This window comes from Callorhinus ursinus, unplaced genomic scaffold (assembly GCF_003265705.2).
Source record: "Callorhinus ursinus isolate GAN/ISIS: 27379988/994484 unplaced genomic scaffold, GSC_fseal_2.0 scaffold52, whole genome shotgun sequence".
Lineage (NCBI taxonomy): Eukaryota > Metazoa > Chordata > Mammalia > Carnivora > Otariidae > Callorhinus > Callorhinus ursinus.
Window position 1 is genome coordinate 8,107,954 of NW_027397114.1, and position 27,142 is coordinate 8,135,095.

The window sequence follows — 27,142 nt, forward strand, 5'->3', positions numbered from 1 at the left end:
CCAGGTTCCTGCAGAACCCAGTGCTTCTCCCAGCAGAGAGCTCACCATGCTGTCCTGAACCGTCTGTGGCTCCCTTTTAGACTTGTGCTTGGTACATGGTAGGTGCTCAATAAATGTCCAGTGAGTAAACACGGGAATAAAGGATTGATTCCATTGAAAGGCACTGGGGTCAGAGCGCTAGGCTGGGAGGCAGGGACTGGACTCCAACCCCAGCAGTCTTTGCTGTCAACTCCCTGGGACCTTGGGCCCGCCACCTGACCTGCGGACCTGCCCAATTCCTTTCCTTGGGTCTGCTAATGCCTCACCTGGGAAGGTCTAGATGTCTGCTGCCCTACACCCCGCCCCCCCCCGCCACACACACACTTTGAGCAGAAGCATTCAGGTAAGGGACCCAGGAGCTCTAGTCCTCCAGGTCCACCACCCCAGAAACAAGAACCAGGAGAGTGGCGACATGGTTTGTGAGTGCCACATGAGGCAGGATACAGGTGCCAGTGGCGACAGCGGTCCGGGGTCCACATCCTGCTAGCTGGGGTTGACGAAACTGACATAGTCCCCTGCCGACTCTCTCACTCTTGATGTTCTCAGCTGGGGCTGGTGGAGCCCCCATTCTCTGCCCCCCCCAGTAGACCTCTTCCATTCCCCAAAGCTGGTTAGCAGGGCCATCAGTGGAAGAGGGAGCCAGAGGGGAACTCAGTCACTCTCGCAGGAGGTGCTGGGCAGCAGCCGACGCCACAGGAGCAGAAAAACTGGATCTCACCCACGGAATCATGCCTGCCACCCCATTTCTCCACCTCGGCTTCCCATTCTTTTCTGGCTCTACTTGTGGGGAAACGGGTAAGACTTGGGACTGAATGGGAAGCGGCAGCTGAAACTGGCCACACAGGACCGTGAGGCCTCAGTGAGTCGCCAAACAAAGCACCGTCTGTCCTGGTGAATCAAGGGTTCGGGGCACGGCTTCCTCCCGCGCCCGCCCCTTCCCACTCCCCTGCGTGGCGGCAGCTCCCACCTGCCCAGGCTGACCGCGTGGCAGGAACGAAGAAGCAGGCTCGGGAGGCGGCGGCCAAGGACAGGACGGCGGTTTTATATGTGGCCAAATACTTCTAGGGGAGTACAGACGGACAGACAGACAGACTGGGGGCACAGGACACCAGACAGGGAGGGGGCTGGGGGAGACTGGGCAGTGGTGTCTTCTAACCAGTGAGTGGAAGCTGCCCCCCACCCCAGGTGGGGGGGGGACCAACACTGGCACAGGAGGTGGTGAGATAGGCATGAGGTGCCCATCCCCGAGGCGGGCAGCCGGGCAGGGCCCAGTCCTCGTTGGCACAGTCGGCTCTCTGGCCCCACTGCGTGCTGGGGAGGGGCGGGGCTGCGGGGCTGCAGGGAGGCTAGGCTGAGAGGACCACCGGGGGGGCCAGAGGGGGTACCAAGGCATCTCCTGGGGGGGGGAGTGGACGTGGAAGGAGGACAGGATCACAAGAGGCAAATGCAGAGCAAGACCAGCGGCAGCCAAGCCCCCAGGGGAGATCCAAGGCCCCCAGGTGACCCCTGGGGCAGCCATTACCTCTTGGGCACCAACCCACAGGGCCTCTCCCCTGGGGCCTCCGGGCAAAAGTGAAGGAGCAGTTTTTTTGGTTTCAAAATGAGGCGGACTAGAGTGTTCCATGGGTGCCACACCCAGGTGAAATGGGGTGGGGGGGCTCAGACGCACAGGGGCCCCCTCTTCTAATGGCAGTAGGCAAGGGAGGTTGTAGGCAAAGCTCATTCCTGGCGCAGGCGGAGGCTGAGGCATGGAAGTGGTGGGGTGGGTAGCAGGGCCTCCGGCTGCCCGCTCCTCAGGGGTCCGGGTCTGGCAGAGGGCACTACATTTGATGCCTGCCGCTCTCTACCCAGACCCCTCCCCAAGACAAGTTCCCCATGGGGCTTCTATTCTGTACCTCTCACCCACCAGACAATGCTGCCAGGAAGCTGGGAGAGGGGTGGGCATGGTGAAGGAACCTGGATCTGGGGTTCAGGGAAGAGAACCCTCACGGGAAGGAGTCTATGGAAGCCCCCTTACCTTTCCCAAATACTCCAGGTTGGGGAAAGAAAGGGCTACCCCATTTAGGACCCTTATTGAGAGCCCCAAGTATAAAGAGTTAAAGAAGTGCACCTTTTCTCTGGGAGTGAGCAGAGAGAGCCCCCTGAGGTGGGGAAAAGGGACACTGCAGAAAGGTGGGCATCCCCCCATCCATCCACAGCAGTAAGTGAAAACCTACAGCTGGGCTTTAAGGGAATCCCAGGAGCTGGGATGCTACCACCAAAGAAACCCCAAACATCCAGCGAAGGCATCTGAGAGGGAGACAGCGCCCCCTGGAGGAAAGATACACCCCCGTGGTGAGCCCCTTGGTCCCTCCCCTACCCTGAGCCACTATGTGGCCCCTGCTTCTCAGCGGATGTAGACACCTCGCCCCCAGCCTTCCAGCTCATTCTTGTTGCGCCCCAAAACTGGGCCCCCACCCTCTGCGCAGTAGCGGGCCTTATTCCGGCCACGGTTCCGGTTGTCGGTCAGCTCCTCTTCATAGTCTTCCTCATCCTCCCAGGATCCCTGCTGGGCTGGTGGTGTGCTGCCCCCTGCAGGGTCTCCGAGCCCTGGCCCCTCTGAAGGGTCCGTTTCCATGTCCACACATGAGTCTCCCAGCTCCGTGTAGGCAGAGTTTCGGTTGCCAGGGGTGTCGGCATCAAACGTGTCTTGGCGAGACAGTGCCCGCAGGGTGCCCGCCCGGCCTGGTGGGTGGCTGCTGGGGTAAAGGCCCGGGGGCTGGCCCAGCTCCCCAGGGTACTCGTGCACACTGGCGTGCTCCCCGGTGGCCCGTTCCAGCGACTGGTCCCCGGAAGCAAGGTAGGGTCCCTGGTTAGCAGACGGACAGCACACACCATGCAGATCAGGCAGGGGTGAGAGAAACACAACAAAGCAGGGCAGGTTAGTGATGGCGCCAGGACACCCAATCTGGCTAAAGGAGGTGGGTGCTGGCTCTACGGGATGGGCAGCTGGGCAAATGGCTCTACAGCCCAGCCAGAGGACAGACCTCAGGGCATTTGCTCCTCTATTGGGACAGGAGGCACCCAATCTTCATAAGACAGGAGGAGGCATGAACTCTTCTGGTAACCATGGTAGAGAGCCCACGAATAATTAGTCATTGCTTCCTCAATGCACGTCATTAATCTGTCTTGGGCTAAATCATCATTAACAGCTCATTAGCTTCGCCACTCGTTAGTGGTTGATTGGGTTAGTCACTGCCCCAGTTTTCCAAATATACTAAGGGGATTTCAGCTTGAGCTCACTAACCCCAGCTCCTTCAGCCCAAACCAGACCCTAATCACAGGCTTCCAGAGCCCCACACCTCCCCCATCCATTCCCTGGTCAGATGACAAAGTCTCCAGGGTTGATAGGATTCCTCCCCCGCCCCCAGCAAAAAAACAAAGCAGCAGCCTGGGGAAAGCTGATGGGTCTCCAACCCCCTCCATACACACTCCCCACCCCCTCCCCCAGAGACAATGAGGCGGCCCAACATCCTCAGCACCAAATGCCACATAAAGGTGATCTGATGGTCACGCCACCATGGAGGAGGCTGGGTGGGGTGCAAAAAGGCCTAGGTTCTAGTCCCATTCCTTGCCACTTCAAGCTGTGTGACCCTGAGCAAATGACTCCTCTCTATGGCCCAGTTTCTCTGCGGTGGTATCATGGGGATTAGACCAGCAGTTTCCAAGCCGTTCCCTGGAGACCCGAGGTGGCGGGAAGGGCACAAAAGTGCTTCAGGGGTCCCTGTAGAGGAGAAACGGAAGCCAAGCCCCCAGCTCCCTCTGAGCAGAGCAAGGCCACTTTATATACTGAGCTTCCTTAGAAGTTTCAATGAACAAATGAGCTCTGTTACTGAAAACAAATTTGAAAAGCAATGGTCTTAGAATGATTTCATGGCTCTCTTCTGGCTCTAATCTAGAACCAAATACTTAATGGTGTGAGCCTAGAGATGGGAAGCAGCTCCCAGGGGAGGAGGTCCAGCCAGGGCAGGGCACCCACAGGAGGCCCTTTCCTGGAATCTGTTTCACTGGGAGAAGGATGGAAGGTAGGGCATCAACTCAGAGAAGATGCTTCATTCTGGGTCCCCTCTGAGGAAACTCCTGGGATTAGGGCTCTGAGAGAAGGGACAGTCTCTCTGGGCTTAATGGCCCTGCTCTGTGGGAACTGCCTGGGGTTGATAGCCCTTGCTCTGCTGGGTCTAAAATGGATGTGGGGGCGCCTGGCTGGCTCAGTCGGCAGAGCATGCAACTCTTGATCTCTCGGCCACGAGATCCAGCTCCACATTGGGTATAGAGATTACTTTAAAAAAATAAATTTAAAAAATAAAACCAAAATGGGTGTGAAGTCCAGTGAATGAAAATATCAGTCTTCCTTATGTTTTCCTCCTAATCCCCTATCTTATAATAAGGCCCCCATCAGGCCTCATATCCAAAAGCCCCTAGGGCAGCAGCTGTAGACCTATGGGACCAGGCCCAGGGGGGCACCACCAGCCAGCCCCAATCCCATCAAAAACCACAGACACCAGAAGCTGCCACTCACCACATTTTTTACAAAATAAAGCTCTTCCCTTCCTTCCCCATGTTCCCTGCGCTCCAGTTCGAGCCCTGGTCAGGAGGGGCAATGGATGGGACACCTACATGGCGTGTTCCTGCTGCTGGGGCACCGACCTGGCCGGCTGAGAAGTCTCCAGCCCACCCCAGAAGCTGAGATTTCTCCTGAGTGAGGTGAGCACCTGTACCTGGAGGTTGGAGACAGGGGCAGGGCTGGCGGCCAGAGCGGCAGTAGCCATGGTACGGTTCAGCAGCGGATTGGGCGGAGTGCTGCTGGGTGGGTGTGTGGCCTTCCAATAGGCTTCCAAGTATTCGGCCAAGTGCTCGCAGGCGTCCTCCAATTGGTTCTCGTCCAGGATGATGTCAAACATTTCCTGCGGAGGCGGGGTTAGGGGCGGGGCTGGGATGAGCCGGGCGTGACTAAGGGGTGAGGGTGTGGCCTGGGTGCAGTGGGTGGAGTCAAAGGGTTGAAGGACAAAGTTAAAAAGAAACCTCTGGATGTCCAGGAAGAGGAGGACTCTCATATACATACACTGGCAGAACTACAAAAGGTCTTGACACCCAGACAGTCCAACTCTCTCATCCTGGATATAAGGCAACCCCGGCTTGACCCCACAGAGAAGTGGGGCTTCCGGGGCCCGAACGCAGTGTCTGACTGCCTGTCCGGCGCTCTTTCCCCAGGAGACCAGTTCGCACCTATAGACCCCACCCTGGTGCTCCTGGTCACTCTGTCTCTCATGCAGGCCAGAGGAAACAGGAGAACCCAAAGAGCTCCCCTTTCCCAGGGTCTGAGCACTCACGGGGGGACACTGCGCCAGCTTCTCGGAGGCCGCTATTTGGACATTGAGGTGTTTGGACTGAGACTTCCCTCGGGACTTGATGAGCCTCTGAAGTACCTAGTTTGGGGCAAGAGAAGCAGAGCTAGAGGGATCTCTCAATGCACCAAATCAGAGAAGCAGGTCCTGGGTGGAGCGAGCGTGTCAGGGCCGGGGGGTGGATGTTGGATGACTCTCAGCCCTGGACACCTCTTCAGAAATGACCTCGCCAGCCCTGTGTGCCTCCTTAAGACAGTGCTCAGGCTCACTCCAGGGTCTCATGCCAGGCTCTCCTGGGAAGGGGCTATCTGAAAGGCAGTGATTCGCCTTCCTGATTCCTGTCACCTTCTTTACAGGCTTCATTCTCCAGGCCAGCATCCCCATGGGAACGGCAGCAGCCATCTCTGATGGGACACTTGCTACGAACAGGCACTGGTCTGTGCTTTCCACATGATCAGTTCATTTAGTCCTGACAATAATCTCATGAGGTAGCCACTATTATTATTCTCATCTCCACAGCAATCATGATAATGGTAATAACAGCTAACCAGAAAGCCATGACCTTAACGAAATGATCAAAGTTAATGTCACCAATGACACAGCAGACACCTCGTGCTTCTTGATGCAACATGCTCAGAAAGACACATCGCACCAAAATGCAAAACCGAAGCCTCATCACGAGGAAACATCAAGCAAACCCACACTGACGAACAGTCTACAAAGTAGGTGGTCTGTACTCTTCAAAAACGTCAGCATCGTAAAAATCCAAGAAAGGCTGGGGAACTGTTCCAGTTTAAGAATGTGAAAGAGAGGGGTGCCTGGGGGACTCAGTCGGTTAAGCGTCTGCCTTTGGCTCAGGTCATGATCCCAGGGTCCTGGGATTGAGCCCCGAGTTGGGCTCTCAGCTCAGTGGGGAGTTTGCTTCTTCCTCTCCCTCTGCCTCTCTGCCTCCCACTGCTTGTGCTCTCTCTCTCTCTCTCACTCCTGCTCTCTCTCGCTCGAATAAATAAATAAAATCTAAAAAAAAATGTTAAAGAGATAAAGCAACTAAATATAACACGTGATCCTGGGTTGAGGGAGAAATTGCCATAAAGGGCATTATTGGGACAATTAAAAAAGGAAGGACTGGCGCGCCTGGGTGGCTCAGTCGTTAAGCGTCTGCTTAGGTCATGATCCCAGGGTCCTGGGATCGAGCCCCGCATCGGGCTCCCTGCTCCGCGGGAAGCCTGCTTCTCCCTCTCCCACTCCCCCCTGCTTGTGTTCCCTCTCTCGCTGTGTCTCTCTCTGTCAAAAAAATAAATAAAATCTTAAAAAAATTAATAAAAATAAGAAAGAAAGAAAAAAGAAAAATGAAGGACTATAATATTTCTTGAATTTGGCAACTGTACAGTGGTTATGTAGATTAATGTCCTCAGTTCTTAAGAAATACACGTTGAAATATTTAGGAATAAAGACATGGTATCTACAACCTACTCTCAAATAATTCAGAAAAAATATATATTCACATATACATAACACATACATAAAGATAAATGTGGCAAAATGTTCAAAATTAGTGAATCTGCAGAAAACTAAACAATATACTTTAAATGGCTGAATTGAATGGTGTGTGAATTATCTCAATAAAGCTGTTTAAAAATTACTGAATCTTGGGGCACCTAGGTGGCTCAGCCGTTAAGTGTCTGCCTTCGGCTCAGGTCATGGTCCCGGGGTCCTGGGATCGAGCCCCGCATCGGGCTCCCTGCTCCATGGGAAGCCGGCTTCTCCCTCTCCCACTCCCCCTGCTTGTGTTCCCTCTCTCACTGTCTCTCTCTCTCTGCCAAATAAATAAATAAAATCTTTTTAAAAAAAAGTACTGAATCTTAGTGAAGGGCATTCAAAGAATGGCAGTTCTTGGTACTCTTCTGGCAACTCTTCTCTAGATTTGGAATTATTTCAAAACAAAAACAAAACAAAAGAACAGATATAGTGCTTAGTAGGTCCTGGGCACTTTGCATGGTTAACCCACCTATGTCATCCTCACCACCACCATGTGAAGATCTCTATTTTGCAGGTGAGGACACGAGCACAGAGAAGTTAGGGGACTTTGCCAAAGGAGCACAGAGCTGGGAGTACAGTGCTGGTTCATTAACTCCGGGCGCCCTGGCTCCAGAGTCCCCACCCTTCACCTCGGTCAGTGCCCCTGGGAGAAAGTGGAAGGGTCGGTTACTTGCCAGCTCCGAGTGTTTCTGTATCTCATTAGATCCTGTCAACCACCCCAGGAAGGACTTCAATCCTATCCTCCCCTTTCTGCTCACTAGAAACCAGAAAGGTTGGGGTACCCGGGTGCTCTGCTCATAGGGTGTGTTCATAAAATGGGAACAGTTACCACCCTTGGTTGTCAGTCATGAGTCAGACAGAACTCAGGGCTCTTTCCATCATTACCTCAAATCCCCTCAACAATAACAGGGGAGAGATTTCAATTCCCAGTTCATAGGTGAAGAAATTGAGGCTCAGAGGCTAAATAAATCCTCCAGAAATCCCAAGCTCAATAACAAAACAACAACCAAACAAACACCAAAAGTGAGTGAATGAATGAATGAATGAGTAAGTCAACCAGAGCAAAGCCTTGAACCCAATGCTGTTTTCTTACTTCAAATCCTTCACCTAAACTCTCCCTCCATGTTTCTCAAACCCCCGCTAACATCTAGGAGGGGAAACTCACAGAGCCGCAATACGAACAAGAAGTAAACCAGCCTTCCTACTGATTCATTTCTATCAAGGTCCAAGCGAGGACAGTGCAGCAAAAAGGGACAAAATCAAATGACAGAAAAGACCTCCCAACTGCCAAGTAGTTGGGTGACACTGCAAAAAAAAGCAGAGAATTCTTTCAGTTTTCTGGATCAAGGATGGGAGGTCAACCAGAGCGGACACAGGGGGCTGGCCTGCATGACCCTATAATGATATTTATACTAGCTAATACATGATAAGGCACATTATCCAGATCCTTTGCTAAGGGCTAAGCATTCACATTAGGTTCGATTTTCACAATGTCCATGTGATGGAGTTTTACAAAGGAGGAAAATAAGGCTTGGGGAGATTTGGTCACACAGTTAACAAGCAGTTGCTGGGATTGAAAGACAGGCCACCCAACCCCAGAGTGTTCCTGTCCTCACTAGGGTCAGGCTCTCGCACCTACCTTTGGAGAGGTGATCTTGATGTAAACAATGATGGGGGCCAGTGAGGTCTTAGAGAGCTGGGCTGGGTGGTTGATGGTGTCAGCATCCAGAGCAACCAACTGAAGGGTCCGGGCCAGCTCGAAGATTCGCTCGATCTCGCTCTGAACCTCAGCTGGGGGACACGGAGTCATGGGGAAGGGGGAATGTAGGGGGGCCTCCCCAAGAGGCAATGGACAATCCAACCCCTCTGGAGATGCACCCCCCCCTCCACGTCGCAGGGTGCGCTTACCCAGGCTGGAGCGTGTGTTGGAGCGCTCAATGATGATGTGTTTGCTGGGGTTGTTGAGAACTGAGCGCTTAGCCAGGGAAATGTCTGCCGTCACACGAGTGATGGAGATCCTGAAGGATGGGGCAAGGGGAGTGAGGAGTCAGGGTGGGCTTGAATGCCCTGCTCACTGCCCAGGCTCCAGGCCTGCCTCCTAGCCCTCAGTGCAAGGAGGCCCAGGATCAGCATTCAAGCCCACCCTGACCATCCGCAGCAGCCCAGGACCACAATGGGGTTGGGGAGCCAGCTCCCAGGGTCTTACCTGCCATCAAATCGATGCTTCAGGAAGTCAAATAAAGCTTTCTGCATCATGTCTGTAACCTGAGGTTGGGGGGTGCGGGGCGGGGGGGAGTGAGGTATTTAAAGCCACTCAGGAAGGGTGGGCTGCCAAGTATTTACACCCTCACATTCCATTTTCTTCTCTAATTCCTGAGGTAAATGGGCCCCTGGGGGAGGTGGGGGGTTCCTTCTGGGTCTGAGGAGCCTCTGATGGGGTCTCTGATTCCAAAGGTTCTTCTAGGTGGATTCCCTGGGAGGAACCTTCTCGGGGGTGTCTTGGGGGAAGGGGACTGGACCCTTCTGAGTGAGTCTCCCTGTGGGTCAGGCCCCTCTGGGGGCTTCTCTGAAGGTCTGTAGCCCGCTGGGGAGATACCCTGGGTATCTGGGCCCTTCCAGGGGATCTCCCTGGGGTCTAAACCTTTCTGTAGCATCTCTCTAGAGATCTGGGCCCCTCTGGGTCCACACCCCTCTAGGGGCTCCTACCTCATAGCCCTTGAGCGACGGTCCCACCAGGATGATGGGCCTCATGGAAGGTACCACGTCATAGGGGGGCACATGCTCTGTCTGAGGGGGAAGCAGGGAGGGGAAACCCCAGAGTGGAGACGGCATTAGCCCCTCTTCCCCAGCCTCCAGGCTCCCCCATGCATTCTTTCCTCCCCCTGCTCCCAGAACCCAGATGTGGGGGATTGGGGTGGGGGTGGGGAGGGATGGCCAAGGAGAACCAGGAAGGGTGAGGGAAATGGGGGGTGGGTAGGGGGGGCATGAGAAGGGTGTTAGAAGGTCCCACTAGCTCATCCCAGGGGGTGGGGAGGGGGACACAGAAAGCTGTGATACTCACCGACTTCTGCTTCTGTTTGGCTGGGTCCAGAGATTGCCAAGAGTAGGGAGGCGGGGGAGAGAGGGGAGGGCACCCAGGCAGGGGCAGAGGCAAGGAAGGAGCCAGGGCAGGAGAGGGGGGGAGAGCGGGCAGACGAGGAGAGATAACAGGGCATGCGTGTTAGTGACAGACAGAGCCAGAGAGAGGGGACGGGACCCCATGCCAAGAGGGAGCCAGAGATGGCCCTAGGTCAGGGCTGGGAGAAGGACTGACAGTCCAGTGGACTTACAAATATTTCCACCTACCCTTCCCCTTTCCGGGTCTTGGGAAAGTTCTGGAAAGGGTGACAGCCCCTAATTTGGTGCCCATCTCCTGCCTCTAGTGCAGTCCACCCTGCCCATTTTAAGGGTTCCTTAAACTGTCCTGCTGTGCAGCCAGTAGACCCCCATAAGCCCATCCGAGCCCCACGGAGTCCAAAAAAGACCAAGAAGGGTTCACCATGCCACTCTCCCCATCACATGCTGGGGTGGAGGGCAAACGTGGAATATCCCTGTTTCGTTACCACCAGCCCCTGCTTCCGGGGGCGGTGGGGCAAGGGGTACAGCCTTCCAAGGGAAGGGGTGCTTCGGCTGCAAGAAACATCCCTTCCTGGGGGTGGGCCACAGAGGGGTGGTGCGTGGAGCTGGACGTGCCCGCTCCTGGTGCCATGCCACCCCTCCCTGCTCCTTGGCAGGAGGCCCTGCTCCCCACAGAACTGGGCCAGCACTGCGTCTGAATCTGACCCGGCCCCTCCCCCTGCCAAAGAGCCGGGCCCTGACCCCCTGCCCTCTTGGCAGAACCCAGCAAGAATTACCTTCTTGAAGAAGGGGATGCGTTTGCCATGGGGTGGCGGGGTGGTGACACTGCTAACACTAGTCTTGGCAGAGCCGCTCTGCTCCCCGAGCTCTGCCTCCTCGTCCTCTAGCTCTAGGGGGTCTAGTTCAAAGGCTAAGTTAGTCATCTCATTACCTGGGCCGCAGTCAGGAGACAGGAGGGAGGCGAGGTGGGGAGGGGTGGGATGGACATGGAGACACAAGTGCGGAAGGCAGGGACGGGGTGGGGAAAAAAGAAAGAAGAAGTGAATGGAACAGAGCTAGGAGAGATGAATGGGGCTGGGGCAGGGGGTCAGGCAGAGAGATGGAGCTACCAAAGAAACGGGAAGGAGAGACACAGGAGAATGGGCGCTGACGGGCCCCGCTTGGGGGGCATCCTACTCTTCACGGAGGGGGTACCGCTGGGTGTGTTTGGAGGACTCAGGTCTGGGGCGCCCCCTACTGCAGGGAAAGGAGGGGACAGGCAGTGCAGAGACCCCCCCCCCCCATCCGGGAGCTCCCCCACCCCACCCCCGCCGTTCCCTAAGGTGGTAGCAGCTCTTACCACTGGCAGGGGGCGTGGGGCGGCGGGTGCCAGTCACCACGTCTCCTAGGCTGGAGCTGGAGTTGTCACCTGATTTGCTGTGTGGGCAGAGAGGCAAACGGAGCTGTGAGCAGAGGGGTGGGCGTGAGGGTGGGGGAAGCTTGTTCTCTCCTATGCTGCCTGCCACCCTCCCCCCGCCCCCGGAGATTCTCCAGCGCCACGGGTGACAGTGTACGTAGCTATGCCCTCGGGGCAATGGGTCAACCCTTGCGGCCCAGTCCCAGGTGGATGGCTCCCTCCCGGTCCCCAGCTAGACACCTGGAGCTGAGGCGGTTCTGGCGCAGCTTCTGTTCCTGCAGGAGGCGCAGGCTGTCCAGTTTGACAGGGCTGGGGATAAAGCCCACCTCACAGCCCTCCTTCACCAGTCGCCCGATCCACCAGTCGTTATTATATTTCTGCAAACGGCAACAGCAGGTGGGTGGGAGAGACCAAGAGGGAGATTGGAGGGGCAAGCCAGCAGCCACCCTATGAAGAAACCACCCTGGGACCTGCTACGCCTCCCCAGGGGGTGGCACCTCTGAAGAGCTGGCCCCTGGCTCTAGCCTCTGAGCACAGCCCCCAGTCCTCAGAACAACTCCGTGACCTGCGGCCCCTTGGGCCATGGACCACCCCACCCCCCACATGTCCCCGTCCCACCATGTGCCCACCCCACCCTGGAAAGGCAGGGAGAGGGGTGAGTGCTGACACCCACATGTGCCTGCACACTATCACCCCACTTACAAATCTCATCACAACCCTCTCGACATCCATGGGACCTTGGCATCACCACCCCATTTTACCAATGAAACTTAGAGGCTCAGAGAGGGGAAGAGATTTGTCTAAGCTCATAGAGCAGATTCAGCCGAGCTCTGCTTGGCTCAGAAGTCTTTTTCCGCTAGAGCTCCAGCTGCCCTTCTCCTGGCCCCCACTACCCTGCCCTCCTTCCAGACACCAAGTGCTCTCTCCACCTCTTTGATGTGCAGGAAATCCTTGGGCTCGAAGGTGATGGCCACTCCCTGCACCGGCACCTCATCCCCGGGAGATGGGTTGTAGCCGACATTTGTTCGCACAGCAAATGCCACCGGCTTGGTCTAGAGGTACACAGGGAGAATGACAACCAGAGGGTTAAGCCACGACGTACCGTAGTGGGATGGGGATGATGTGGAGGTTTGTTGTGTTGATCATTAAAAAGTATACTGAATTGTCTAAGTAGTTTTCCTGTATGTACACTAAATTTCACAATTAAAAAAAAATAGAATTCAGCCTTCTCAGAATGGAGGGGGCCACTAGGGATGGTAAGTATTATCCTGGAATAACATCCAGAAAGACTATCAGTAATGATAACAACAACAACAACAACAATAATAATGACCAAAGCTATGGTTTACTGTGCCAGGTCCCATGTTAACATGTTTTACAAGCATTATCTCATTTATTCACCACAAAAACCTTAAGAAGTCAACTACTAGGGGCGCCTGGCTGGCTCAGTCAGTGGAGGACGCAACTCTTGATCTCAGGGTTGTAAGTTCGGGCCCCACACTGGGTGTAGAGATTACTTAAAACAAAATAAAATAAAATCTTAAAAAATAAAAAAGTTAACTACTATTATTATCTTCATTCTAATGAATGAGGAGACTAAAGTTCAGAAAGGTTAAGCGGCTCCCCTGAGATCACACAGCTAATCAGGGTCAGCCCAGGATATTTGACTCCAGAAAGCAGTGAAGAGTCTCAAGTTCCTACTATGTGTGGACAACACTACTAAGCACTTATACTGTATGAGAAGGCGAGTAATATAGCCCACATTTTACAGCTGTAAGACAGAGGCACATCGAGGCCCTGGGGTACACCAGCTGAAGAGTGGCTGGGCCAAGACTTGACCCTTGGTCTGTTCAGGCCATCCCTAAGGCCTGGGGGTGGGAAAATAGAGCCAGCGCAGCCCCCTGACCCTGTATTTCTCACCTTGGCTTTCTCGAGCTGGGCTAATGCCTGGCGCTCTGCCTCCTTCCTTAGGGCTTCCCGGTCCTCCTCCAGAGACACGTCAGAGTCCGATGGTCGGCTGGTGTAGGACTCCGCCGAGCCCTGAAAACGGACCGGGCCGGCTCAGGGCCTGCACTGCCTCCTGGTTTCTGGGCCTTGGGAGGCACAGAGGGGCCACCCATCATGAACGCCTCAAGCCCCAGCCAGCCCAGTGTGATGCCACAAGGGCTAGGAAAAGGTGGTATGAAATGAGAGAAGCCAGGGACTGAGATTGGCAGGCCCCTGGGAAAAGTGTGGCCCTAGGAAGGGTGACAGCAGCGGGGTTAAAGCAAGTCCCAGGACAGCTGCTTGGGGCCCAGGGAGGGGTGGGAACCTGATAGGGGCACAGTGCAGGGGAGGAGTGCCAGGGGACAGTCTCCACTCCCTGTTCCTCCTTCCCTCCCCTGCCCCCAGCACCGTACCGGCTGAGATAGACTCGGGAGAAGCCCACTGAGTCCTTCCAGGGCCAGTAGCCACCAACATAGGCCTGAGCTCTCTACAAAATTGGCAGTGGGCAGCCTGCTCTGCAGGAAGGGGCCGCCAAAAATTTTGCTATCTTCTGCTCAAAGGTGAGGGGAGATAGAATCCTATTTCCCTGGCCAGAATCAGAGGAACCCCAACCCTCAGGCTCTCACAAATCCAAAAAGAGAACCTAAGATTCCTAGGGTAGTGCAGGCAAAAGAGGCAAGTGAAGAGCAGAACATGGGGCAGGCCTCTCTCTAATTCTAGGGCTGCTAGCTGCTAGGGTCTAGGCAGGCCCAGAAGTCTGGCTAGGCCAGGAAGCTGGCCTTGACCACACAGACCATCCCAGAGCCCAAGGAACTCCCTCAGGGATGCAGGCGCATGAGTGAGGCCCAACCTGTCAATGAACATACTTATCCACAGGCGTGCTTGGATGTGCAACTTCAAGTGCGTTAAGGAGGCTGCGTTCTACGGTTGTGTGCTGGATATGCACGACTGAATGCATATAGGTGCACCTCAGCACAGGCAGGGGGCACCCTAGATGTGAGCGTCCCTGACCATGTGCAGCACATGAGGGCAGGAGCCAGGAGGTGTGCTACTACACAAATGTGGCGGTGTTGGGACAGGGGCAGGAGGTGCTGGAGGAAGAGCAGGACTACACACGTGTCAGGGTTCTTTCCTGAGGCCATGAAAGGGTCACTTGGCCAGGAATGCCCAGGGAACCTAGGAAAGAGAGAAAACACAGTCCCACCTCCCCCAGAGGGTCCTGTCATTAGCTAGTGAGGTTGCCCGCTCCTTTCCCAGCCAAATCACAAAAGTAGGAGACTCATGAAGGGGCAAGACTGGGGTGGGAGGAGGGTCACTAATGGAGGCTGGAAAAGAAACAAAAGGGAAGGAGAGTGAAAACCAGCTGATCTACTACTCTCCACCCGTCCTGATGAGAGCACTAAGAATCAAGGAGACAGATGCCCAGAGAGCCCGAGAAACAGACCCAGAGACAGAGTGGCAGAGAGGCATTTACTGATCCTTACGGACATGCGTGTACGCACGCGCGCGCGCACACACACACAGACATGCACACACATAGACATATCAGAAATGGCAGGAGCAGGGAAACAGCGAGGAGGCAAGGAGACAGGCTGGAGTGAGGGCCCCCCCATCAGCTTTCCCACTGGGGCTGCTCCCACCCACCCCGACTCCCACCCCATCCTTGGCTCACCACTACGAGGGTCCGGCTGGGCGCCTCCATCCCGGCGCCCTCAGTGCCTGGCCCTGCAGGCCTGGGGGGGGGGCCCAAACTGCCCGCTCCCCCAGGGGGCTCAGGTTACAAGCAGAGTTGCTACATGTGCAAACTGCTAGGGTATATTTAGCTCAGAGATGTGGCAAGGCCTGCTCCCCCACTCCCTGCCACCTACTGGGGGTCAGAGCTAGGGAGCTGAGAGGAGGAAGGACTGGAGGCTGGGGTTTGATCCTCTGGGGGTGGCAAACACTGAAGGAACCAAGATTCTTTTCTGTCAAGAGGAGTTAGCCCCGAGCACAGCGTCATTCCTCCTATCCCTGGCCCTGGCCCTGGCTGAGTCCTGCAACAGGAGGGATGAGGAAAAGACTGAAGAAAGGACTTCCCGTCTATCTGTGCGCTTAGAAGATGCTGGGATGAAGGGCTGCTTGTCTGATCCTCTCAAGTGAGGCCTGGGCTCACATGTGCCAAGTGTTGTGGAGACACAAGAGGCAGAAAGGGCCTCACTCCACAATCTGCGGTGGGTTTGCCTGGCACCACCCTCTCTCTCCAGCCCAAGGAGGTACGGGGGCTGACCTCCCTACTCTCTGCTCTCCTATGCCCTGCCCATTTCCTCTTTCGACATACTCCCTTTCCTTGTCTGATCCCAAGCCTCCCTCGCCTTTTTTGGGTACCAGGTTTGGTTGAGATGCTCTGTAGCCATAGCAACCACATGCCTCTCTGGCTGCCCCTCCCTGAGCCCGAGACGGCCTGGGGTTGAGAGTGAGAACAGAGATGAGAATGGCATCTTCCTGACTGAGAAAAGAAGACCCCAGAAAGCTAGCCAGTCTCCTTCAGCCAGGGGTGCTGGGCTACCCTCCTCTCTAAAACCAACGCCCTCCCGCCCTCGCCCCTTCCAACACACTTTCTCTCTGCGTAGTCAAGAGCAGTCAGCTGGATGGGAGGAGGCGTTTCCTCGCCATACCCCACCAGGGCTCCAGGGACCCAAAGGACCTGGCTCCTCATCTCTTAGGCTCTGCCTCTACCCCACGCTGTCACAGGTTCTGGGGGAGGACATGGAAGCAGACAGCCGGCAGGGGGAGTGGGTGACAGCCCGAAGCAAGCTAGGAGGAGGCAGGCCAGGCTGTCCCTGAATGAGATGACGCAGGCAGGCAGCAGGGGCTGGTGCCTGGGGCTGGGGGAGGGGCAGGGCGGGGGCTGAGGCAGTGGGTGCAGGCTGACAGTGTGTGCAGGAGAGGTCACGGGGGTAAGGGTGATGGGGTGGTTCCAGGCAGGTGACAAATGACATGGAGGAGGGTGCCTGGAGAAAAGCCTCCTAGCTAAATATACCAGCTCACCAATGCTGGTCTCCACCAACCAGCCACCTCCTTTCTCTCAGCCCAGCCTCCCCATTACCTGGCGGACAAAACTGTTGGATGTCGTATCTGAGGACGTGCTCCCATCCGACCTTTTGAACCGCCCTTTCCTCTTGCTGTATTTGCCCTGGGGAAGCCAGGAAGGGACAAGAGTGGAATCAGAAAGGGCCGTTCCCAACCCTCATCCCATCAGGCCCAGAGCTCCTGCCAAGCTTTGGGAGTATCATTGCCTGATCTGAACAGCCCCACCCCCCATCTTCTTCCAGAGATGGTACAGCCCGGGGGGGGGGGCCCAGATCACAGCCTTGGGGTGGGGGGACAGTGGGAGAGGACCTTAGAAAGCTCGCACAGAAACCCCCAAACCAAGCCAGAGAGGCTGGGAACAGGGAGGCGCTGAGAAGCTGGAGGCTCATTAGGCAGCAAAGCTAATTAAGATGCTGGGCAGGCTGCAGAGGCCTCCGGGGAAGGGAGAGGCTGCCTGCAGTGTGAGGGGGGCAGAGAGAGCTGGGGAAAGTCCCCCTCCCTTTCCTCCTCAGCTGGAGCTGAGGGGGGCCGAGTGTGCCCGTGGCCCCCAGGGTGAAGAGGAATCGCCAACCTGGGCCCAGCTTGGCTTTTACCGCGCCCGAATCTTGCCTTCATTTTTTCCGCAGAGTGGGGAGGGGAGTGGCAGCTCTCAGTTCTTGGAGACCCAAAACCAGATTTCTGGGGAGGGGGCTAAGGGGGGGCGGATGGAACTGTATTTGGAAAGGAAACATCTAACCCCAACCCAGCCCAGTGTCATGGGGGCAGATTTAGCAACACCTCCCCCACCCACCAACCCTGTCACGACTGTTTCTCAGCCCCCTCTTGATCATCACAGTGATCACACCTCTAGAAATCTCACACTAGAGAGAGCTCAAGCTTCCACTCTCTAAACCCTGGCGGCCACTGTCCATGACCGGTCCCCATGGTAACCACCAGGCTGCATCAATCTAAATGCCCCTTGGCCCTGCCCCAAGACAAGCCTAGGACACAGCCCCCACAAGTCCCTGGGGTAGGCTGGCTCAGCCTCACTGCCTGGGTTCCTGGGTTGGGTGCAGTGGACACTGCTTGACCTCTCAAGCAGCCACACATTCAGGTATTTCCAGGCCTCCTGTCAAGGGGGCTCATCCTTGCCCTCCCTAACTTACATACACACTGGGCCCCAGGCCAGTCCAGAGTCATGGGGAGGGGAATGATGGAGGGTTCAGGCCCTCCAAGCCCTTGCCCCCAGCCGCCATCCTAGAGTTTCTAATCCCAAGAAGCTAGATAAGACATGATCAGACTAGGGGCTCTGGTTCCTTGGGCCTGAGTACAAGAAGGAGCATGGATAGATGGGAGAGAAAGGTACCTGGGAATCCTTCAAAAATCCTCCCTCCCAACCCCTTCTCTCAAACCAAACACATCCCAACCTCTAGGATTGAGGATCCCTACAAACTTAAGAGGATCCTCCAGGGAGCCCCAGACTCTCTTTCACACCACCACCACCACCCCAGGATGGGAAAAGGGAGTGGCACCCAGAGAGACAAGGGACAGCTGAAAGGAAGGCCCCAGTCAGCTGCCTCCCAGGCTCCAAGGGGCCTGGGGTGGAGAAAGGAGGTATTTTTAGGTCTAACCTGACCCCCTCCCTCACATGCCCATCAACCACATTTTCACGGTGGTTACAGTTGCTCCAGGCTGGTCACAGCAAGAAAAGAGTTAATGGTATCTTAGCCTCGGGGTATTGCCAGATTGGAGAATGGCCTTGTCCCAGAAAAATCCCTTGGCACGACCACCCAAGACCCTGACCAGTCACCCCAGACCCTGCTGGTCACTCCGTGGGCACGCACCACACCCAAGAACGCCCCTTCCTGGGGATAACCCGGGGCACCGGAAAAGTGTGACTGGGGGTGGGGAGGCAGACAACCCCCTAACCCCCAGGTAACACAGCTTCCTCCCCTCCAGGACAGTGAGTTGGCATCCATACAACTTTCCAAACTTCGGAGGCGTTTTCTAAGGCTGGGGAGGGGAAGGGGGTGGAGAAGGAAAGATAACGTGGGTGTTGGGGGAGGGAAGGTGGTCCAATATGAGGATGTAGCTGAGGTGCCAGGATGGGGGCCTAGCCCGGGGCCGGCCCCTTCCCCACTCTCGAAAGGCCAGTGTCTGCGGCTCCGAAGGCCTGCTGGCACCGCCCTGACCACCGCCTCGGCCATCTCCCAGGGCCACCCCCGCCCCACCCACCCCCGCCTGGCGCCCCCGAGCGTGCGTCGCCCCCTTTGCCTGAGCTCGCTCTCGAGCCTCCCTCAACCCCCGGATGCCCCGCCAGCTCCCCCACTCTCCAGCCCTGGAGCAGGGACCCTGACGCGGGGGAGCCGAGGCGAGGGTGACAGGCGGCCCGACCGCCCCCTCCCCGCTCCGCCAAACCGCAGCCCAACTCCCGGCCAAGCGCCCATCAATCATTAACCGGCAGGGACTGGGGGCGCGCAGGCGCCCCTCCGCGACGGGCGCCGGGCACCTAACTCCTTCTTCCCCGCGAACCTCGAGCCGACCCCACAAGGTCCGCGGGAGCGGCCCCCTGCCCTCGGGCCCGGCCACCACACCTCACCTGCGGGCTGGGGTCGAAGACCTCCATGGGGATCTCCTGGGAGGGTGGGTAAGGGCTCCGGGACATGCTGGTCTTCTGGACCATGGAGAGGAGCCTCCCCTCCGGCTGCCGGCCCGGCCCAGCCGGGCGCCCTCAGCGAATGAGAGAGGCCGTCGGAACCGAGAGCCGCGCAGCGCAGCCGGCACCCGCTCCAGCCACCTGGCCCGGCCTTCGGCTGCCCTCTTCCTGCCTCCCGTCCCTCCTCCCGCTCTCTCCTCTGCCGCCGCCGCCTCCTCCGCCCCTGAAGGCTCAGCATCTCCCCCCGCCCCCTCCGCTCCCACCTGCCCCTCCCTCCGCCCTCCCTCCCTCCCTCCGCCCGCCCCGGCCCCGCCCCTCGCAGCCCCTCCGCGGGCTCCGCACAGACAATGGGAGGGCGGCCGGAGGGAGGCACGCCCCTCCTGGCTCTGGAGGAGGCTGAGCGCCGGCCTCTGACTGGCCTGGGGTGAGGGCGGCCCACTCTGAGTCGGGGCGGGGGGGACGGGGCGGGGAGTGAAGCCCGGCCTTGGGGCAGGGGGCGGGGGCCGCGGTTTACCAGTGGAGGCAGAGCGCTGATGGAGGTGAAGCGCGGTTTGGCACGCCCCCTCCCCGTCCGTCCCAAACCGCTCTCCCTTCGCGGGTCGGCTCGTTCCACTCCAGTTTGGCCCGCCGGAACTTCCCGATCCCGTTGATCCTGGGACCCGGCTTTAACTCCTTTCTCCCCGGTGTGGGCTCAGGCTGCCTTGAACCAAACAGAAAGGCCCCTCTCCCTGCAACAGGACGATGCTTTCCGGAGGTGGAGGCTGAGTCTGAGACCGAGGCTGGGGTGATGAGAATGTCCAAAGGGAGCCCCAACACAGCAACAAGAAATCCCGGGGACCCGAGTCCTTATGCCTTTGTCCTTCGTATCCCCCCAGGCCCTTCCAGAAGGCAAAGTCCCCGTTTCTCGGCAGAGAGAGGAAAGAGGAGGAAGAAATGTGGAGCTGAGAGAGTGGCTAAAATCAGATCTACTGCCTTTTGACCTTGAATTGCTCCCCCTTCAGCCTTGATTTGGGGACAAATACCCAAGGCCTGGATCCCACCCACCACAACCTATGGAGGGAAAAGGAATTAGGGAGTCTGGCAAAAACTCTGGTATTGGGCACCTGCCTGTCTCAGTCCTTAGAGCATGTGACTCTTGATCTCAGGGAGGTGAGTTTGAGCCCCACCTTGGACATAGAGATAAGTTAAAAACAACAACAATTCTGGTGTCAGTTTGGCTCAGGCTCTTTTGGCTCTGGACAAGTCACTACACTTCTGTAAAATGGGGTTGCCAGTACTGTAGTGTCTTTGTCACCTGGGATTATTAGGAGGATGAGGGAGAATGAAATCAAATGATGGACTGCTCAGGTGTTTGGAGATGCTATAAGGCGCTGAACAAAGGTCTCTCATGGCAGGAGGAATTGTTACTTCTCTACCGCTTCCCCTGCTCCTCAAAGAGGGGAGATGAGAAGTAGAATGGACAAGATTTGCCCAGGTTCAGTTACCCTAACATAAAGCCCAGCCTGCTGTCTCCTGCTAGAGGAGAGACTGTGGAATACACTGACTCCTTCTCCTCACCCTGGGTTCTACAAGTGGATGGCCAGCCTCTGTTGTTTCTTTGATCACATTACTTGGAGGGAGAGTAAGAATGAAGTACATCAGCACTGTGCTATGAACAGATCCAACCCTGAACAGGGTTTCAATCTGTCCCTTGGGCACAAGAGAGCCTGGTATGACAGAAAAGGCATGGATATTGAAGTCAGAAAGACCTGGATTTTCAATTTCTGCTACCTCACTCAGCTGTAAAATGAAGATGACACTATCCATGTTGTTTTGAAGAAGTGGCATGAATTTTGCTTTGCTTCCCCTCCTCTCTTTCCTGAGCTCCATTTAGCAACCAGGAAAGTTCAGATGATAGAGATCGGTACTCAGCCGGAGCCAAGCAAGGAGATAGAGCCAGGACTCAGATCTAGATTTCTTGAACCCCAGAATATTCTCTTTGGGTTTTTGCACTGGGTGTTTCAGAGCAGAAGAACTATGGATGACCCTGTCATTCCATTTTTTCCCCTAACTTTCACAACTATTCCTTCAGTCAGCCAATGCACTATTTCTCAAATGCTTACCATATGCAAAGCTCCATGCCTCCTGTGGTGCCTACAGCGAGAACCAAACAAGACTGGTTCCTGTCACCAAGGAGCTTGTCTTAATATCCTCCTTTGCAAATTAATTCATGTGGTTTTCACAACGGATGACAGGAATATTAGGATTAGGTACACTTTACAAAGGAGCAAACTGAAGCGCTACGAGATTAAGGACCACAGTGGCACAAAAACTGCTATGTTTGGTGGTCTCTCCTGTGCCGCAGGGGTTCCCAACGTACGGAGAGAGTGAATAAAAGGTTGCTCTTGACTGATATCTCCCCACGTTGTCTTCTCTCACTCCATTCACTAATATTTTTTCGCTAAGAAAACATCATCCACAGAACCCAGAACGCCTGCAAAAAGTAGGCCACTCTAGCAAAACTACGCGCCGCCTGCGCCGTCAGCCGTGACTTCCGGCTTCCACTACCCACGTGATCAGGTACCCTCGCTGCGCATGCCTAGTAGAAAGTCGGACTATACCACTTTGCCTCACTGAAAGGATCTATTTTTTTATGTTTTTAAGTTTAAAACCGATTCCCGAGATTAGGCTTCTATTCTCTAGGTCTTCACAGAGGGTAAGAGTAAGTTCAGTGTGGCAGAGGATGCAAGGACGGGCGGGGAATACGGGCGAAAGCGGAGCAGGGGATGGGCTCTCCCCTTCACAGATAATGGGAGGAGCCCGGCCGGGGGGAGTTCTTTCCTTTCGGCGCTGCGGCCGCAGCCATGAGGTGAGGGCGTGCGGGCCTCTGATTTTGCTTGATTCGACGTGCCGGCGGGCGGCAGGGCTTGCTTCCGTGGCCCCGGGTGGGAGAGATGAGGTGGAGGCAGTCCTGAAGCAGCCGGTCCCGGAGCTTGGGGTGGGCCGGAGCGCACCAGGCCCCGGCCTCGCGGGGATGGGGGGGGTGGCGGCCCGAAAAGGCGAGGCCGCGGGAAGGGTGGGCCCGGCGCCCCATATGGGTCGCGAGCGACTCTTACGCGGACAGTGGAAGGGCCGCGGCGGGGTCTAGGCTGTGGCCCCCTTACTCGCTGGGCGCCCCGGATCGGAGCCGCGCTGTGCTTCCATGTGACGTAGGACAGGTCTCGCGTAGGCCTCGGGCCTCAGACTGCTTGGAGTGGGGCGATCACTAGCACTTTAACGCTTTCCGCCCCGTGGACGGTTCCTAAGAAAACTCTGAGGCTAGCGGAACGGGCAGTCTTATTACTGTGATTAAGACAAGGGAGGCGGGCCCAAGAAGCAAAGGACTAGACGAGCGAATCAGACCCTCTGGCCTCGGATTCTTAGTCGCCTGTGTTTAGACCTTGGTACCAGAAAGGACATAAGCCCCCTCTTCATACCAGTTTTATCCATTAACCTCGTTTTCCAGAGGAGAAAACTGAGGCAGAGAAGTTAAGGCATAGCTTGGACTTTGCTCTCATTCCAAGGTGGCCAGTTGCTCTTGCAGCAATGCACAGCACAAAAATCTTGCTAGAGAAATGATTCTTAATATGGGGGGTGAGGGGGCGGGATCTTGCCCTAAATACTGAGTGCTTACACACATCCAATTCCCGTGTTTTTTGCTTCACAACATTAAAAGATTGGAAGGCAAGTCTTGCTGGGGAATGGCTTCCAGGGCTTGATAATGTTTTCTGTTTGTCACAGCATGCTCAGGCTTCAGAAGAGGCTTGCCTCCAGTGTCCTCCGCTGCGGCAAAAAGAAGGTCTGGTTGGACCCCAACGAGACCAATGAAATCGCCAATGCCAACTCCCGTGAGTTCTTGGGATCTTTTTCACCCTACCCCTTTCTCATCCTTCATGAGATGGAAGGTGTCACGATTTTGACTCTCAACAAACCTAGGAAAGCTCATAGTCTGGGGTCTTCTAAAATGGAGGGTCCCAGAAATAATGGAGATACCAGAGGTTCTCTGTCATTTGCGAAAATGGCAGAATGGGAGTTAATGGAACAACCCAGTGTTGTATTAATGATTATTGCTAATGTGGGTATTGTTTTATAACTATGTGAAGGATTTATGAGGACAGTACAGGGACTGGGAGTAGAGATGGCCAAGGAAATGATGAAGGATGGATTGGGAAGCCCTGGGACCTCAGGCTTTAGGAAAGGCCTCTTGGCATATAATTCAGGGCAGTTAAACAGTTGTCAGTCGTGCAGATAGCAACATATCCACATTACTTCCATGTGATATTGTTACAGAAAAAGGTGTTCCGTCATCCTCGTTAAAGATAGTAAGGTGGGCTTTATTCGGGACTGTTGCTGCAAGTGTAGGGACAACTGCAGTGGGATTTTACAGTGGGGGGTGGGGATTGCACTCAAGTCTGAACGTAGCATGGGCAAGTAGGAATTTATGGCCAAGGTGGGTGGTATGAGGGTCAGTGGTTGGAAGATGACTAAGAGGAAACCCTAATGGTAAGGGGCTGTGGCGGGGGGGGGGTGGATTCTGGCTAGACTGACCAAACAGGATTGTTGCTAAAGACAGCCCGGGGTGATCAGACATCACCTGGGGAATGTTGGGGTTGGGGAACCTGATCTTATATCAAGGGTGGGGGCTTGTGCTTAAACTGACTTAAGCGGGGTTCTTAGACTAGAATTTACAAGGACGTGCACAGGTGGGCCTAGGAGGTGATTCAGGAGGCTGAGGAAAGTTTGGTCAAGCAAAGAATGTTGGTCAATATCAGGGAATTTCTTTCTTTTTTTTTTTAAAAAGATTTTATTTATTCATTTGACAGAGCACAAGTGGGCAAAGCGACAGGCAGAGGAAGGAGGAGAAGCAGGCACCTCACTGAGCAGGGAGCCCAATGTGGGGCTCAATCCCAGGACCCCTGGGATCATGACCTGAGCCAAAGGCAGACGCTTAACTGACAGAGCCACCTAGGTGCCCTACTGTCAGGGAATTTCTTTTTTTTTTTTTTTTTTAATAAAGATTTTTATTTATAGAGAGAGAGAATGGTAGAGAGCATGAGAGGGAAGAAGGTCAGAGGGAGAAGCAGACTCCCTGCTGAGCAGGGAGCCCGATGCGGGACTCGATCCCGGGACTCCAAGGATCATGACCTGAGCCGAAGGCAGTCGCTTAGCCAACTGAGCCACCCAGGCGCCCTGTCAGGGAATTTCTTAACCAGTTTGAGTTTGTGGCATTGTGATATGTGCTCAGAATATCATAATCTTGTTTTAGACCAGTAGCTAATAGGTGAGGCAGGATCTGGAGGACTAGGCCATGTGTGTACACTCTTGATCTCACATCCTCAAATACATATAATTTGAGTGTGCTGTAAAACATTTAGAAAAATAGAAAGAAAGTTTGTTTTTTTTTTTAAGATTTTATTTATTTGACAGGGAGACAGCCAGAGGGAACACAAGCAGGGGGAGTGGGAGAGGGAGAAGCAGGCCTCCCGCGGAGCAGGGAGCCAGATGTGGGGCTCGATCCCATCATGACCTGAGCCAAAGGCAGACACCTAACCGTCTGAGCCACCCAGGCACCCCTTTTTGTTGTTGTTTTTTAACAAAAGAGAAATAAGCAGAAGTTCCAATATTTGTACCATTTTTGAGACCACTGGGCCAGGGATGTGAGCAATGTCTCTGGCCTGGCCTCTTTGGACTCTGGGTTATGACTGGTGTTTTCGGGGCTAGGCCCCACCTCACTGACTAGATGCATCATCTTTTCCCAGGTCAGCAGATCCGAAAACTGATCAAAGATGGGCTGATCATCCGGAAGCCTGTGACTGTCCATTCCCGGGCTCGGTGCCGTAAAAACACTTTGGCCCGCCGGAAGGGCAGACATATGGGCATTGGTAAGTGTGTTCTTCCCTTTGCTCTGAGACTTAAATTAGAGTTGCCCAAGTCTAGACTGGGATATATCCAGGATCTTTTTCTTTCCATTTTGTCTCCTTGTAAGCCCTTTTCTTACTCCATGATGTTAGATGTGTTTTCTCTGTGTGCAACTCAAAGCTGACGTTAGTGTTGGAGTTGAAGGTATTGGTAGAGGTCACATTTATTGAGCACCTACTCTGAGCCAAGGATTCTACTGGGTACTTGAAAATATGGTCCAGTAAATCCTAAAACCACTTTCTAGGGTTAGGATGATTTAGGGAGATGAAGGTCATAGCTCCTTTAAAGCCCCTTCCAGCTTACCATACTGCCTTGGTGCACACCCTGTCCTCTACACATTCTGCAGAAAGTGGGGAATAATTGCCTTATTGGTGCTTCCTTAAAATGAGTAAATGAAAGAAATGCTTAGGGTCATCATCATAAAATGAAAGCAATGCTGTGAAAATGAGGTCAAGCCCTTGGCCCGTGACTGAGTGAATTGTCAAGTGTTGAAGAAACTGGCAGCTGTCGCTGAGACCCAGAGGCACAACAGTGGGCTTGACCCCCCCTTCCCTGCAGGTAAGAGAAAAGGTACTGCCAATGCTCGGATGCCTGAGAAGGTCACCTGGATGAGGAGGATGAGAATTCTGCGCCGGCTGCTCAGGAGATACCGTGAATCTAAGAAGATCGACCGCCACATGTAAGCACACCCTCTTCTTGTGGCCACTGAGACCCATTTGGTGCTTTGACAGCTTGTTCTCTGCACAGACTCACATCTGTCTCATTGGCCTTGGGGAGGGAGCCATGTGTCTTAGGCCTTTCTTTTTTTTAAAGATTTTATTTATTTATTTATTTATTTGAGAGAGAGAGAATGAGAGACAGCATGAGAGGGAGGAGGGTCAGAGGGAGAAGCAGACTCCCTGCTGAGCAGGGAGCCCGACGTGGGACTCGATCCCGGGACTCCGGGATCATGACCTGAGCCGAAGGCAGTCGCTCAACCAACTGAGCCACCCAGGCGCCCTGTCTTAGGCCTTTCAAAGAAAGTTCTTCCATTGTCATCTGTCCCATGTCCCGTCCCCCCTCGTCATCTGCCCCACCCCCCCCCCCCCCCCCCCCCCCCCCCACCCCCGGCCATGTGCAACATTAGGATAGCCCAAGAATTGAACTTCACCTGCCAGGCAAGCTGTCCTGTCTGGAAATTGCACAAAAAGTCTTGGTTTGGGGGAAGCCGTCCCTGCAGAGGAGAGGAACCCTGCGCACTTAGGGACCTTACGTAGAGGGGCACATGCCGGGCCAGCCTCTGCCCCCAGTACTGACCGAAGCCTCTGCGCCTTCTATCCTTCAGGTACCACAGCCTGTACCTGAAAGTGAAGGGGAACGTGTTCAAGAACAAGCGGATTCTCATGGAACACATCCACAAGCTGAAGGCTGACAAGGCTCGCAAGAAGCTTCTGGCGTAAGTTTTTTCAGGAATTGGCTTCTGTCACAGGGGGCAGGTTCTTTGATCTTTATCATAAGGGTTCTTCTGAGACCTTTAAAAATACGCTAATGCCTGATTTTGATTTGCACACAGTCTGTCCAGAAAACAGCTGTTGCATTAGAAATACATGCTCCCCTATTCCGAGCACCACCTACCATCATTGCAGGGTGGGGACTGGGGCTTAGTTGAAGCAGAACTTGTAGTGGCCCTGGTGACTCATTTCCTAAGCTGACTAGGCTCAGAGGGAGAGGTCTGGGCACGTTCTGTCTCCCCAGCAGCTCATTTATTCTCAAACTGACCCATCTTTCCATCATCCAGTGACCAGGCTGAGGCCCGCAGATCTAAGACCAAGGAGGCTCGCAAGCGCCGTGAAGAGCGGCTCCAGGCCAAGAAGGAGGAAATCATCAAGACTCTGTCCAAGGAGGAAGAGACAAAGAAATAAAACTCCCTCTCTTTTGTCTGTACATAAAGGCCTCAGCAGGAACACAGATCAGTTACTCAATAAAACCAACCTTCATCTGCTTCTCTCTGCTTCCGAAGTTTCTGGCTGCTTGGTGGGTCTTCACTATTGAGAGGATCAG

At 55.0% G+C, this 27,142-nt stretch overlaps 2 protein-coding genes and 2 long non-coding RNA genes across 6 annotated transcripts; 3 read left to right on the plus strand and 1 right to left on the minus strand.

Moving 5' to 3' along the window:
• Positions 1–364: 364 nt before the first annotated feature.
• LOC141370987 (uncharacterized) lies at positions 365–6,922 on the plus strand. The gene is made up of 3 exons (XR_012375556.1): positions 365–834; positions 4,655–4,782; positions 5,780–6,922. It is a non-coding gene; the product is annotated as an uncharacterized lncRNA (long non-coding RNA).
• Positions 1,062–19,405, minus strand: CACNB1 (calcium voltage-gated channel auxiliary subunit beta 1). Of its 2 annotated transcripts, XM_025859430.2 has the most exons (14): positions 19,109–19,405; positions 16,547–16,633; positions 13,396–13,515; positions 12,405–12,527; positions 11,716–11,852; positions 11,419–11,495; positions 10,024–10,043; positions 9,669–9,749; positions 9,169–9,227; positions 8,871–8,980; positions 8,602–8,753; positions 5,409–5,504; positions 4,797–4,982; positions 1,062–2,887 (listed from the first exon to the last, which is right to left on the minus strand). In XM_025859430.2, exons 1-14 carry the CDS (start codon positions 19,190–19,192, stop codon positions 2,426–2,428), a joined length of 1,794 nt encoding a protein of 597 aa, XP_025715215.1. In that variant the 5' UTR covers positions 19,193–19,405; the 3' UTR covers positions 1,062–2,425. The 2 variants fall into 2 exon arrangements, with proteins under 2 accessions (XP_025715215.1, XP_073739955.1); XM_073883854.1 differs by lacking the exons at positions 1,062–2,887; positions 10,024–10,043 and adding an exon at positions 10,856–11,010 and having other exon boundaries at positions 4,588–4,982.
• A 118-nt stretch (positions 19,406–19,523) lies between these two features.
• On the plus strand, positions 19,524–21,553 carry LOC141370988 (uncharacterized). 2 transcript variants are annotated; one of them, XR_012375557.1, is made up of 2 exons: positions 19,524–19,589; positions 20,041–21,553. It is a non-coding gene; the product is annotated as an uncharacterized lncRNA (long non-coding RNA). The 2 variants fall into 2 exon arrangements; XR_012375558.1 differs by lacking the exon at positions 19,524–19,589 and adding an exon at positions 19,647–19,704.
• A 365-nt stretch (positions 21,554–21,918) lies between these two features.
• RPL19 (ribosomal protein L19) lies at positions 21,919–27,083 on the plus strand. The gene is made up of 6 exons (XM_025859263.2): positions 21,919–22,013; positions 22,925–23,031; positions 24,943–25,065; positions 25,661–25,781; positions 26,427–26,537; positions 26,880–27,083. The coding sequence occupies exons 1-6, from the start codon at positions 22,009–22,011 to the stop codon at positions 27,001–27,003; spliced, it is 591 nt and encodes a 196-aa protein (XP_025715048.1). The 5' UTR covers positions 21,919–22,008; the 3' UTR covers positions 27,004–27,083.
• The last annotated feature ends 59 nt before the right edge of the window (positions 27,084–27,142 follow it).